Genomic DNA, 15,893 nt, shown 5'->3' with positions numbered 1-15,893 from the left:
CTTTTGCTCACATGCTTGTGAAAATCAGAAGAAATTACATATTTCACCATAGGAGATTAAAAGAAAGTTAATAGTTATCATTGACAATCAAGTATTATAATAAAAATTTAAAAGTAAAACTTTGTATATTTTAAATTTAGGGCTTTTCCCCCCTACGATAGACTTTTGAGAACATTTACAATGAACCTGAAGGTAGTGAAGTAAATGATTATGCCTTAGAAGTCCTCTATATTCACATATTGGCTAAAATTGAAGTATTTTAAAATTGGGGAATGGAACAAGAGTGATAAAAATTATGATGTGAAAATCATGATTTGTTTTACTTTTAAAATGGGATTTTAAAAATGTATAAGATAGGGACTTCCCTAGTGGTCCAGTGGTAAAGAATTCACCTTCTAATGCAGAGGACACGGGTTCGATCCCTGGTCGCGGAACTAAGATTCCACATGCCGTGGGGCAACTAATCCTGCGCGCCATAACTAATGAGCTCACGCACTACACACTACAGAGCCCATGTGCCCTGGAGCCTGCATGCCACAACTAGAGAGAGAAAAAACCCGCACGCCACAACTAGAGAGAAGCCCGTGTGCCACAACGAAAGATCCCGCATGCCTCAACGAAGATCCTGCATGCTGCAGCTAAGACCCAACACAGCCAAAAAAAAGAAAATCTATAAGATAATCCATTTAATTAGAATTGGACAATAGTAAAGCATGTCATTCTCTGTAACAACTAGGGTTTTAAGTAGAAATTATTTCACTAATTGATCTTTTATTTCTCAAAATGTTCAGGGACAAAATTTGGTGTTCTTTAATTTTTCACTCCAAGAGGCAAATATTAATAGTACTAATTAGTTTGGATGTTTTTATCTATTTTTCCTCCCCATGACCTGTTCTAATGAACATGATATTATTAGGAGAAATTCCAGTGAATCATCTCCCATATCTCTTTCCATATATAAATTATATTCTCCAAGAGGCCAGCCTCCTAAACCAACCAACCAACCAACCAACCAATCAACTAGCCTAATAGTCTCAACATAGATTTTAAAACTGGTTCTCAATCCCATTCATTCACTCCTGTTCTGATGGAGTTGTAGTCCTTTACAAGTACTTAACTAGTTTTAATACAATATTAAATAAATTAGTGTTAGAGTTCATTATATCTAATCATTCTTTTACCTGCTATTTAAAAAAGTATAATAAAGCATAAATACAACATGTAAAAACATAGAATACATGGACTTCCCTGGTGGTCCAGTGGTTAAGACTTCGCCTTCCAATGCAGCAGGTACAGATTCGATCCCTGGTCGGGGAGCTAAGATCCTACATGCCTCGCAGCCAAAAAACCAAAACATAAAACAGAAGCAATATTGTAACAAATTCAATAAAGACTTTAAAAATGGTCCATATCAAAAAAATCTTTAAAAAAAGAATATAATTATATTTAGTGTAATTTTTATTGCCTTAATACAGTTAATGACACACTAAACATAAGTGTTCTGAAGGGCTTTCAAAATATTTTAATGGCCTAATTCTTACAGGTTATTGAATAATTTGAGTAAGTTTCTGATTGCTTGATACCTCAGAAGTGATGGTTATATTGACACAGGATGCATACATACATTTTCTGTTTTTTCTCTCCTTATAAATCAGTTTTAGTAGATACTCCTTTAGAAATCTGAACATTTTGAGTTTCCTGAAGAGCCTTGAGAGACATATTCTCAAAATTAGGGAACCTAGATAAACAAAGTTAAATATTTACCACATTTTGTTTGGGCATACATTCATTTCATATTCCTATTAATATATAATTGTTACATTATTAATATTCTCATGAACAAAAGAGTGAAATATTTACTATAGTGAAATACGTCTATAAATTTAGTCATTTGCCATTCTTGTATCTTCTGAAGTACTATGCTTAGAAATATTGTATCCTCGGTAGTGGATTTGTACGTGCAGGGGGAACTTGGCTGGATATAATCATTATTTGACAAACGCCATATGACTTTATGTTTGGGGACTATCAAATCCCTCAAATTAGAAATGTTCATAGCTGTCCTTTGGATAAATCCAGCTGCTTGTTTTGGGTCCAGAACATTAAAAAAAGGAAAAATGCAGCTGCCAACAGAACACCACCAAACCACTATAATAGTCTGCTAGAAGAGGGTTTATCAGGCCTTTATATTACCACACAATGGGACAACAACCTGAGTTGGAATGCTGAATTGTTGCAACTCCAAGACATCTGGATTTTTTTTTAACCTCACATTGGATATAATCTAAGGAATATTTTTATATCTGGTTCATGTATAATTTGCAAATTTTGATGACTGAAATTGGAAATGTATTAGTAACTTCCTACTGGCTTTATAAATTGCTATTGGGCTGTCACCATTACCCAGATTTTTTTTAACGTAAATTTACTCACTAGACTGGAAGCTCCTTAAGGGCAAGGGCCACTTGTCTATTATTCATCTTTGTGCCACATGCCTAGAACCTAGTGGATATTCAATAAATGTCCATTGAGCTGAACTGACCTTGGCTGAGGAAAAGTGTGTCAGATGCACAAAAATGACTAGACTGTAGGTTGGCTTGACACAAAATGTGTCAAGCTTGACACCCTAACTAAAAATGAACTGAAGACACATTGCCTGTGAGAAAAACAGGCTCTCCCTGTATTCCTACTCTCAGGAATATGGGAAAACTAAGTTGCCTTTAAGCATAGTGAATAAAGAGGCTGATAGTTCAACCTCTTTGAATTGGCTTCCTTGCATGACCTAATGTTTAGAAACAGACTGGGCTCCAACCTATGGAGTGACACCCCGGATTAACTCTATAACCTGAGGCCTCAGACCCAGGGGGAGCAGGAAATATACATATTTAGTCCATATTACCAAGGCAACAAAGTCAATGTACCTGAACATAGTAGGAAAACAAGCACAGATGATGTTGAATATTTTAAAAGTGTTCCCCACACCCACCGTAACAGTGGTTAGAAACATGGATAAATTATTTCTGAAACCACACAATTAAAACTTCTCTAATATATGTGTGTGCTTTGTTTTTCATTGCTAACACTCCATAGGCAATTTTGGTCAATTAACATTATCTTAGTACCAAAAATAAAGGTTCAAAGTTTGGTTTTGACATAAATGACTTATTTTCTTTTTAAGCATATAAGGAGCTATAGACCTCGAATAGGCTGCCTCTCCCCTAAATGGAGAAACATCTGAATTTGAAACTAGTAAGTCAGCATAAAATGAGACTATCTGTTGAAGAAACCTACCCTGAAAGATCATTTAAAACTGTGCTACTGATGAGATAATTTACACTTTTATCCACCAGGAATAAATAATAAAGTATAAAAATATAGTAAGTTGTAGAATATAACTGTCATAACAAAGAAAAATATTCTACATAGAACTTAAAAAGGACATAGGAAGAAAAGTATCAGGGCACCTCTACAGGCTAGGAAAGAAAGATTTTGACAGACATAAGCATTCTAATTAATGATGAAGCAGGAAAAATTCTCCAAGCCTTACCCCGGCCCAGATGAAATACTCCCCCAAATTATCAACCTTCCTTTACTCTTATCCATCTTCACCAAGAAACTTCCTGTTTACTAATTGTTTACCCTAAGCAGACTTATCACTATAAATTAATACATTTACATTCTAACGTGGGAATCTCCAAGTCTTATAGGTTTTGTTACTGGAAAATAGTTTGTCAATCTGAGTCAGACCCTGGATCTATACCCTTCACCCATGTTATATCTTGGGAGGCCCAGCTGCAACAGCCAGCCAAATGGTGTCTCTCTTTTTACTATCCACCCTCACCTTTCTCACCAACTTCTAACCGTAACACAGGTCACCACAATCTTGTAAATGTCTGTATCCATCTCAAAAATAAAATCACATGTCATATATTTGTAAACAACCAAATGAAGATGGCTGAAACACAGTATTGGGTTGGCCAAAAAGTTCATTCGGGTTTTTCTGTAACAACAAACTTTTTTCCAAACAAACTTTTTGGCCAACCCAATATAACAGCAATATTATTAGGAAGAAAGACCTGTTATCACTGTATAAATTCATAACTGCTGTTTAATTCTCAAAACAGCTTACTGTTCTTACTGAAGTAGGTCCATGGTCTTCATATGCCACTTATGATAGGAGATACACATTCTTTGGGGAATACAGTGGGGACTCAAATCTGGAAGTTCTGGGCATCTGTGTAGTATGATTCAAGAGAGGGCATTAAATAGATTGAACCGGAATCTGATCAAGCCGATCTGTTTACAGGCTATAGAGGGAGTATAAAAACAAGTTAAATTACTTTACAGTGATACAATCAACAAAATCCAGAATGTGGGAAGAAACGCTATATGACAAAACAACTAGATTTCTTACATAATTAATTTAAAGGGAAAACGGAGGGGGAACTTAGAGATTAAAACAGACAAATAACAACCAAATGCAATATATGGACCTTGTCGGATACCAATTTCAAGCAAACCAATGGTTAAAAAAATAAAAAGAGAAACAATTGGGTCCATCTGTCACATAATTGAACACAGTTCAGGTATTTGACCTTATTAAGAAATAGCTGGGACTTCCCTGGTGGTCCAGTGGTTAAGAATCTGCCTTCCAATGCAGAACATGGGTTCGATCCCTGGTCGGGAACTAAGATCCCACATGCCGTGGAGCAACTAAGCCCGCATGCCGCAACTACTGAGCACGCAAGCCACAACTAGAGAGAAGCCCACGTGCCACAACGAAGATCCTGTGTGCCACAACTAAGACCCAACGCAGCCAAAAATAAAAAATAAATATATTTTTTTTAAAAAAAAAGAAATAGCTAAATTTTTTAGGTGTGATAATGATATTATGGGTTTTTTTTAAAAAAATACATCTTTTAAAGACACATATTAAAGAAACTGTGGATGAAATGATATATCTGAGATTTGATTCAAAATAATCAGAGAGTGGGGTGGGATGAGTGAGATAGAGATGAAATAATATTGGCCACGAATTGAAGCTGGGTGATGGATACAGAAAAGGTCCATTATACTATGCTACCCATACTTTTCTATACGCTCAGAATTTTCCATAATGAAAAGTTTAAAAACAGCAACAGCAAACAAACAAAAAACACACACAAAAGAGAAGGGGCACTTCTAGGTGCCCTGGGGTAATGGGATAAAAATCCCAGTCTAGGGCTTCCCTGGTGGTGCAGTGGTTGACAATCTGCCTGCCAATGCAGGGGACACGGGTTCGAGCCCTGGTCTGGGAAGATCCCACATGCCACGGAGCAACTAGGCCCGTAAGCCACAACTACTGAGCCTGCGCGTCTGGAGCCTGTGCTCTGCAACAAGAGAGGCCGCGACAGTGAGAGGCCCGCGCACCGCGATGAAGAGTGGCCCCCACTTGCCACAACTGGAGAAAGCCCTCGCACAGAAACGAAGACCCAACACAGCCAAAAATAAATAATAAATAAATAATAAATAAATTTTAAAAAAAAATCCCAGTCTAGCTTCCAGCCCCATTAAGTAGTCAGATTCTCTGGGGGGGGGGGGTCAACCATATACTAGCAAGTTCATTTACCAAGTCTTGCCCTTCATCTTACATCATCAGCCTGAAAAAGGACATTAAGTTGTCTGAGTTTGGTTACTTACCAGATACCTTTTAATGTCCAAGTTTGTAACCCAAATTTAACTTGAGTTTAAGAAAAATTAAAATAATTTTTGGAGCTAACAATTTTAGCATCTGTTGAATTTATTCAGCATAACCACAGAGGTATTGTCTTCATGTTGTCACACAGACACAAACACAGATACAACACAATATCCATTTTTAGCCCAAGTGCATTCCTTCTGAGGCTCATTTATATGTCTTCATATGCCACAGCCCATCATTTAAATAATGGATATTTTCAATGCCAATTCCTTTGTTGACTTTCTCACTGCAGAAGGAATAAAGTACATAAACATATTGTTAAGTATTTTTATAGGCTTACTCATGGTAAATATAATTCAGAGTGCATTGCTATTTTGCAATTATTGAGCCACATGTAGGGAATTTATTTATATTACACTAACATTATCATCTACATTAAACTACATTACTCTGCTGCAGTTCATGTCTTAAAGCGATTTTAGCAATCAAACTAGTGGGTCCACAGAAACAGAGTAATGACGTCACCAAACCAGGAGAACATCAAAGTGTTATAATTAACCCTGAAACAAAATTAATAGGAATATTTTGGTCATGAGTTCCAACATTTTTAAGTATATTGACTATATTTTGGTAATATATCTTTAATATTTCCTTAATATTTTATACCACCATGTTAAAATATAAGATAAATACTGTGTGGTACTAAGTTATGTCACTGTTTTTAAAAACTAGCAGCAAAATATCTTTCCCCACACCTAATCTACATCATACTAAATAAAAAAAGTTCCTAAAATACCACACACATACATATAATACAGCTGTGTTGGCACACAGGTTCTTTTCAGAATGCTAAAGGAAGAATGCAATCCCAGAGACAAAATAGGTTTCAATGGCTTCCTAAGTGTTAGGAAAAATCAGAAATGAGGCTTCTGTGCTTAAATATTTATAAGATGTGGTATGAATGAGAGCAAATTTCGCCTGTAATTCTGATTCTTCCTGCATAGGTTACCTATATCTTAAAAGCTAAGGAGGTCTAACAGGAGACTTACATATCTTCTGCAGACATCTTCATGACTCCAACACACAGAGCATGCTGTTTTCCTTCTGCCATGATTGCCTGAAAACACACAGCTAAGAAAACTATTTATCTATCAAAATGCCTTGGAGAGGGGGTGTCACATTACTACTTAAGCCACTGTGAATCCAACTTGCATCTTCGCCTAGTCCATTAACTCCTTGAGGGCAGTGACCTAGCAAAATTTATGGGCAGATTGCAAATACTCAATACATGCTAAATGAATGAATCTAATAATCATTCTCTGTTTTTAAGTCAAATGTTAATAATACCATAACCCAATGCCAACAAAAGAAGGAGGAGAAGAAAAAGAAGTCATGCAAAAAAGGAGACAAAATTCTTGCATATAAATATTAAAAATGGAAATAAATATCAATTGTTCTAGTGCTTTAATCACTAAATGGTGGTTTTATATAAAGAACACATTAAAACAATAATTATATCCCCAATCAATCTTTAAGAGCCCAACGTAAGTTGCAATCTATCCAGAACAACCAGAATGTTCTTGGTTATCATTTGAAGCGTCTAGAATGTTAAACACTGCAGTACATATTTTAAAAAGTAAAGGTTCAAGGGTACACAGCCCCTCTCTGTACTAGTTTTGCAACTTTCCAAAAGTCTATAATTATTTCAAAATAAAAATTATTTTAAAAGTAAAGGCTAAGTACTAGGAAAATTTTCCATTTAGGGGAAACCCCAGAACTATAAACTTTAAAAACAGAAAAATCATAAACATAAAAGGGTAACCTGTCCTCACAGAATACTTTTCTCCATTGATTTTCAAGTCATTCATTCATTCAATGTTCCAAAAATATGTGATCCCCTATTATGTGACCAGTATCTATATCAACACAAGCTGTTCCTAAGATATAAATATATTGATACAACTTATACTACCCCTTAGATATAACTGCCACAAGAGAGAACATCCTCCTTTTGAGCACAGGACACACTCTTAAACCCACTCCAATGGCCTTTCCGCTCCAGTGATTTCCCCATTCCCACCAAGTATGGTTCCTTTTCTCAACCTGAGGCAAATGGCCACTTTATCTATGACAAAGGAGAAGATGTCCTCCTGTCCAGACTAGGTGACAAAAAACTAATCTGGAATATAGCTGAAACAGCACTGTAGAAATGGAAATAATGCAGAATTATTCAGCTACATCATGAGTTGAATAGATTCTTAAGGACTATCTGGGACTTTATCGTTTCTCTTTGAGAAAACGTGTTCTGAGGCCCAAACAACCAACTTAAAAATGAACTTTAGAATAAAAGTTCATTGGAACTTTAAAATAAAACCACTGGGATTGCCAATGGTTCCCACTACTCACTTCTAACACTCCACCTGGTGCTTAAGTTCTTTTCCCTTTTGAGTGCTTTTACTCCAGGGTATCTGGGGTAATTCAAACATAAAAGTAGCAAGATGATGTCCAAATAAGTGATCCAATCATATCATATACAACCTCTCTATTAATAATTAAGAGTTTTATACTGTGTCCTGAGTCTGCTAACAGTGGTCCCTAACTGACCTGAAATGCAGCTGGGACTCTTTTGTTACTTGCTCTCATTTAACCTCTAAGATGGGACATAATTTAGTCTCAAGAAATAATGTTGCTTCCCACATCTTCAAATGTAGCCAGAAAGGCATGAGATAACAGTAAGAGTAACCTCCAAAAAAGTACATCTAATGTTCTCTGGGATGACAGATCTTTCAGTAATAACAAGAATACAATGAACACATTTTTCAACAGTTAGAGCCTGGGAAGGATACAACAATCATATCTACTGCAGCAGGGTAAAGTTTAGCTCCAGGAGAAGTTAAGCCTGGACACATGATATTTGCTCCACTGAGTACAAATTTGATGGCTCCTTTATCAACCTGCTGGTGTGGCAGGATAAAAGGATCTAGAAGAAAAGAAATACATTACATAAATTAGTAAGACTAATGACTCAACAGAAAAAGGCAAAGGACATGAACAAATATTTCCCCAAATTACAGTACTCTGTGACACATGCAAAATAAAACTGAAACACCCTCCTTCACTTATCAAATTGGTATATATTTTTAAGAAAAGTATTTCCCAGTGCTAGCAAGAGTGTAGGAAAACTGGCATTCCCATATACTGCTAGAAGACTTATAAATGGGTACAAGCTTTCTTTAGGACTACTTGGCAACATGTATCAACAGCCTCGAAAAGGTTCAAACTCTGACTCAGTAATTCTACTTCTAGGACTTTATCCTAAGAAAAAAATGAGAGATGTACAATATATTTAGGTAGAAAGATATTCATTATAGCACTAATATTTATATTAGAAATAAACTGGAATCAACCTAAATGTCCAGCAATAAAATAAGAGATAAATGACTTAAAGTATGTCTATAATACTTACATAATAGGACCATGTTTTTGGAGAATACCCTGGGAAATATTCAAAATATATGATAAGTGAAAAAAGCAGAATAAAAACTGCCAGAAAGACCAGTGGTTGCTAGGGGTTGGAAAAGAGGGGGAGGTGGGAAGGATGAATAGGTAGAGCACAGGGAATTTTTGGGGTAGTGAAACTATTCTGTAAGATACTGTAACAGTGGATACACGACATATGCAATTGACAAAAACCACAGAATGTACAACACAAAGAATGAACCCTAATGTAAACTATGGACTTTCATTAATATCAATATTGGTTCATCGATTGTAACAAATGAAGCACGCCAATGCAGGATATTAATAAGAAAAGAAGGGTGGGAAGGAAGTATATGGGAACTCTCTGTACTTTGTTCATTTTTTCTGTAAATCTAAAACTGCTCTAAAAAAGAAAGTCTATTAATTAAAAAGCAAAAACTATGTAACAGAGAGCCCAATTTAAAAAGGAAAAAAATATGCATTTACACATAACACACAGACACACACAAAATACAGGAAATAATGGGATGGAAGTACACTGATATACTAACCATGGTTATACATCATAATAATGGCTATTATATATTGAGCACTTACTATGTTCCAGGCATTGTGTTAGGTGCAGTACACGTGTGTTACTATCTTATTTAATCCTCACAACCCTGGGAGATGTAACATACAATTGTGTCCACTTTTAAAGATAAGGAAACGAAGCTTAAGTGACTTGACAAAAGTGACATGCACTGGGAATTGAGCCCAGACCTGCCTAACTCCAAGTTCACACTTTTAACCACCATATCATCCTGCTTCTTGCACAAGAATAACTTTAAGATGTTCTAAAAGGTTGGTTCCCAGCAAAATATTATTAAACAGGAACATCTTTTTCTTCCAGCTTATTGTGAAAATGCTTACTTAACATATAGAAAAACTGGAAGAATAGTTCAATGAGCACCTGGACACCATCCACTTAGTTTCAACAATCGTTCATTAGCACTTTGCTATATTTGCTTTATCTCTTTCTATTTATACACACACATTTTTTTCCTCTACCATTTGACATTTCAGACACAGTGCTTCACCATAAATAAGCACACATGCCAGACACATACTGGCTTGAAAAGCAGAAATTTTACTTTGCAGTTCAAAAACTCTTGTACACTGGGATAGCATCTTCCTTTGGGTTTTCTTTTGTAATGTAATCAATCTAACAACATGCAAATGTGGGTACATAATAAACATTATTTTGTTCCTTAACACCTGACCTTGGCACTCAAATAACAATAACTGGGACTCCATGCTTTCCCTTATACAGAATTACCTCTATGAGGCAAACCTAGATACAAATGTAAAAGAAAATGCTCACAGCACTTATTACAGTTTGTAAATATATATTTGTGTAATTATCTAATTGTCGTCTATTCTCCCAACTAGACTGTTAGCTTCCTAGGGACAGGGACCATGTCTATCTTTGCTTCCGATCACATTCTCAGTACCTAACTCAGTGCCTGACACAGAGTTAAGTTTAAAAAATACTTTTTGAATTAAGTAATGAATGAATGAATGCTCTTTCTTGGGCTTTCTGGAATGCATAATGAGAGAATTTGCATTTTTCAGATTTACCACAAGATGGGGAGGGGGGAAATCTTTTTAGTTTTATATTCCATATAACCTAGTACTAATAAGTTAACTACCAGAAGTCACTTTCAACTCCTTTTGTGTCTTTCCATATGCCCAAATACATATTTTCTAACAAGACTTACATTTGTGAAGTAATCTTAGGGTTGGATAAAAAGGCCCTTCTCTTTGTCTAAAAAATAGTAACTCTCCATTTACTGTAAGGATCTCTATATGTTCATGGCTGTAAGACAAATGTCACAAAGTACCAAGTTAGATATTTTCTTTCAAAAATGAATATGCCAAACATCCTTTAAATAATGTATAATATGAAGCATGCACATACAGAGATACAGTAAGCTTTTTTAAAAAAATTTCAATAAAGATCCAGGCCAAAAAAAACACAAAACATTTTTTTTTTTAATTCATACCAGTCCAGTAGAGAAAAAAGAAAGATATGACCTGCTACAATTTTATTTCACATTTTATTATTTTAATTTCCTTTTTAGATAATTAATAAAACAAATCTCTAAAGCACAAACTGAAATAAATCCAACTCTGAATAAAAACATTTAATTAACTCTTTAATAAAACAATCAGTACACAAAGCCACATTTTTCACAAACATAGAAAAACACTTGAAAATACAAATATTGATGTTTTAGAGTTACTCATTTAGAGTAGATAGTTAATGTGAAGATAATTACATTTATTATGAGTGCAATCTAATCATACAATATTCAGCTTCTCTGAGCTTTACATAGAAAAAAATAAAGACTTACCATCGCACTATTTTGACAGGATCTTTCTTAGGCATGATTTGATTAAGCCATGGTTCAATACCTGGAAATTGTTCTAACAACTGGTTCTTAATACCCTTTATAACTGAGGTTTTCAACTGGATGCAGTTGGACACATTTTCTTTTTCATCAAATCTGCCAAGTGATTTTTGCAAGGAAAAAAAAAAACGCATTTCCAAGAAGACATATCAGAATAGCCAAAGGTATTGTTTTAATTAGTCATCTATTTCCAAGCAAATATTTAGACGTCTAAAATAATTATGAAATAAATTGTTTTTTAAAATACCATTTCCCTTTTATTGTGTCCAGGACAAAACCAAAGTCTTAATACAATATTAAAATAAACTGTCATAAAGTCACAATTAGCTGGGCGGGGGGGGCGAGGGGGGAAGGATATGAGGCATATTCCACATTATAATCTGTAATTAGCTACACAAATGCCTCTCCTGGAAAATCTTACTCAACTCTACCCAGGAAGAAACAGATTCCCACCTATAACAAAACCTGTGTAAAAAAACAAAAGCAAAACAAAACAAAATGAAAATACCCTCAAGCGTTGAGATACAAAAGACCAACCCAAATATAACATTGAAAATCGGCCCCTCCTAGGCTATGTAATCTGATGAGATTTTTTTTTAAGTGATGATGACGACGGTATTTAACATCCCTATTTATTTTTGCTCCAAATGTCATGCACAAAACCCACCTTCCTTTGCCCATGATCCCCCTTTGCTTTTTGCGTCTACCAAATCTGGAAGGCAAACCCACTAGGTAGGTTCCAAAGAATTTTTGTCTTCCTCACACTGAATAGCCTATGGGGCAATCACGCTATTTTCAAGACAAGGTTCATCTGGCAGCTAGGCAATAGGTATCACAGTCCGCTAGCTTCCTGTCACCCAGACTCCTTCACTCCCATGACCCAGGAAGTCAAGCCTTCCCTTATTCAGTTCATAACTAGTAACCACAAGGCAGTGAGTGAAGGGCTCTCCTCTCTGCTAAACAGGATATGTCCCTAAATCACAGTGCAAGGATGTGATTGGTAGAACCCTAAGAACGGAGATAGGACTAGGAAAGGGGGCAAAAGAGAGAGAGAGGTAAGGAGAAAGAAAATGAGGTTGGGAGGACCCAAACCCAACTGAGGATTAGGGACGAAAAGCTTAAAGAAGTGTTGCAAGTTGCGAGTTGAGAGAATAGTACTATAGAAGACCTTAGGGAGTAAGGATGGCAGGGGCGGGGGAGAGAGAAAGAGAATCTTTGCTCTCGCCCTCTTCCCCACCCCCACCCCCACCACCTTTGTGAGCAGCCGACGGAGGCCACAGCATGTCCTTACTTCTTGAACATGATCCAAGGTGAAGGGGGCGACGATAGGGAAGGGCCTGGAATGGGGAAAAAAATTGAATTAGCAAGGGTCCGGCAGATCCCCTTACACGAAGAAGGCCGGCACTGACAGTCGGAGCTGTTGTCGTTATCCGGAAAGGGAGACAGCCAGCCGCACTTTACGGTTCTCAGAGAAATTTGACTACTTCCGCTCCTCAAAACACGTCGGCTCTTTTGCCGGCCCTTTTTGGTTTACCGATCCCTATCCAGAGCGGGTAGCTGAAAGGGCGGGACTTGAGAAGGAAGAAGAGATAGAGCAATCATTCTAAGAGCAGGAAGAGAAGATGGAGGGGGCGGGGCAATCAATCAAGGCAGTATTTAAGGCCGTTGCGTCACTACGGGTTCCTCAAAGGGTCAAAATTCTTCCGTGTTTCATTGCTACCTACAGTTATTTTTTTAGTGGGAATGGTTTTTGTTCCCTGAGACAACCGAATGGATTCGTGCTTACCGACCAGCTTGAAGCCAAGCAAGCCTCTTGACATCATGTTTATGTACTCGTGGGCTTGCCAAATTTAGCAAATAAAAATATAGGACGCCCTGTGCAGGACATTTGGATTTCAGAAAAACAATGAATACTTTTTTTAGTATAACTATACCTCATCCAATATTTGGGACATACTTATACTAAAAAAAAAAAAAAAAGTACGTGCTATCTGAATTGAATTGGGCGTCCTGTATTTTAATCTGGCCACCATATTCACTGGCCACAGTGAGGTGCCCCCAAAGAATTATTCACTAGGTTGCTGTCCCCTGCCTCACCCCCATGGCTATAAGTTGAGCTATAAATATAAAGAGGTACCTTCCTTGAATGATAGAATGGCCTGTAGCCGATCGATACTAGACTAATCCGATTGAAGAGTTAACAGCTAAAGAAACACGTTTTACTTACGTGATTTTAAAAAAGAGCAAATCAAGGGTTTTGATCAGCAAAGAAAGCATAGAAAAATGCAAAACCTAAACAGGCACTACCCAGGCGGTGGGATGGGTGTGCACTGATCTGTAAAACAAATACACCAGTCCCTCCAGGGAGCAAATACTCTATATTGGGGAGATGGGCGCTTGGCAATGACAGCAAATGGTATTATGTGTTTGAATTGTACTGCTAACTCACCTTGCCTTGATTCTATGGTAGCAACAATCTTCTGGTTATAATTTAGCTTCCCATGAAGATCTGCCCGGAAAGGGCTATTTTCAAATCATATCCGCATGAACAATTGTCTTTGTAAATTAATAAATTGGCATTCTGGTTTATACATCAATCTCTTAAGAATGTCCTTAGCGTGAATCCGCATTCCCAGCATCAATCAACTCTGTGACATTTAAATATTGTTTATGAACATACAAAACTGAAGCCCAGACCCCAAGCTGTGGTTAGTGCTACACTGTTAGGCTTCTTACAAAACAGGAGAACTTTCCTCTACTGGCAACTCACATCGCCCTGGAAGCCTGCCATGTAACAGTAAATATATTATAACAACTATAGACAGTTATAATTAAGCGGTTGGAGGTAGGAGAAAATAAATATTTTGTATTCAATCTAAACATAACACCTTAGTAATAGCAATGTATTCCACTAGTAAATAAAATTTAACTTGATGAACTCCAAAATTAATAATACCTAGATGGACTTCCTAGTTTCTTGAACTTCCTAATTTCTTGAACCTACTAATTTTAGACTTATTAAAAAGTATTATGCTGAGTATTTGCAGTGCTAGAAATAACAGCTAACTTTTAATTCTATAAAAATTATACATAAGGACTTCCCTGTTGGTCCAGTGGTTAAGACTCCTCGCTTCCACTGCAGGGGGTGCCAGCACGATCCCCGGTGGGGGAACTAAGACCCCGCATGCCGCATGGGGCGGCCAAAAATAATAATAATAAGGTTTTAAAAAATAAAAATAAAATTTATACATACTCTAAATTATGACAAATCCCACATGCATGGAATAGATATATAGCTACATGTGCATACATATTTTAATCCACTTTCATACACTCTGATAATCACAGAAACTGAATCTGAATTATGACAAATGCCAAGTTAGGTCATTAGTATTAACTAGGGAGATATTTAGTTCTGTATGTGTACATGAATACCTTTATTCATAACCCATCTACACAGATACATAAGCAGGACCCACTTTTCACTGTAATGTGTTTCTGGTTTTGTGTTGTAAACAGGATCATTTTTCCAAGGTTATAATTGGAGGTTTACTCCTGACAGAACTCATCTTCAAATAAATCACTGCTACAACAAACAATATGTCATAAAAGAAGAAATACCTCAAAATAAACCTCTTCCAAAATTGAAATAATGAACTTCATTTATTCATGCAATAGTTATAAAGGACCTTTATGTTTTAGACATATATGCTGTCTATACTAGAATTCATGCATAGATGTTCTGTGCCATTTATTTTACAAGAGACATCAATGTACATGCAGCACAGGACACAGAAAACCCAAGTCTAGCATACAGTTTACTAAAATAAGTAACCTAGTTATAATAAGCATTAAACATTTAATGATTGTATTTGCTGTCTTAGAATTTTGAAACAATTTTATAGGATCATCTTGACATAAGAGTCTAAAATGCTGCCCAAGGAAGTTTACAGTAAGGCCTCCTTTTCTTCTTCATAAGCTTCCTTGAGCAATAAGCATGGCACCAAAACCCTTCAGAGTGTCCAGTAAAAAATGGTTTCTTTAGGAGGTGGGCCATAGCTTTGAACACTGGAGGAGGTGCTTTCACTGCAAGAAAGAATTGGGCCACTGCCAGACCCCTACTGGGTCTCTCATCTCTCAGAATCTACAGCCTGTGAAGTCTTCCATTAAGGTCATTTTCCCACAAACCGCCCCGCAGCCTTATACTTCAGAGCCACCTGCAGCCTGACTTTGTATCCCCCACAAGGTCAAGACATACCTAAGAATCACACCACTACCCC

General features: G+C 36.5%; 1 protein-coding gene across 3 annotated transcripts; it reads right to left on the bottom strand.

Moving 5' to 3' along the window:
* Positions 1–5,759: 5,759 nt before the first annotated feature.
* MCTS1 (MCTS1 re-initiation and release factor) lies at positions 5,760–13,239 on the bottom strand. Of its 3 annotated transcripts, none has more exons than XM_082377587.1 (6): positions 12,905–13,239; positions 11,557–11,709; positions 10,921–11,018; positions 8,527–8,660; positions 6,730–6,797; positions 5,760–5,966 (listed from the first exon to the last, which is right to left on the bottom strand). In XM_082377587.1, exons 1-6 carry the CDS (start codon positions 12,913–12,915, stop codon positions 5,885–5,887), a joined length of 546 nt encoding a protein of 181 aa, XP_082233713.1. In that variant the 5' UTR covers positions 12,916–13,239; the 3' UTR covers positions 5,760–5,884. The 3 variants fall into 3 exon arrangements, with proteins under 3 accessions (XP_082233713.1, XP_082233714.1, XP_082233712.1); XM_082377588.1 differs by having other exon boundaries at positions 13,002–13,239; XM_082377586.1 differs by lacking the exon at positions 12,905–13,239 and adding an exon at positions 12,281–12,857.
* Between the last annotated feature and the right edge of the window lie 2,654 nt (positions 13,240–15,893).

Source organism: Balaenoptera borealis (assembly GCF_965194805.1).
Source record: "Balaenoptera borealis genome assembly, chromosome: X".
Classification (NCBI taxonomy): domain Eukaryota; kingdom Metazoa; phylum Chordata; class Mammalia; order Artiodactyla; family Balaenopteridae; genus Balaenoptera; species Balaenoptera borealis.
Note: the sequence above shows the minus strand (reverse complement) of the source record. Positions and strands in the feature narration are given on the sequence as shown.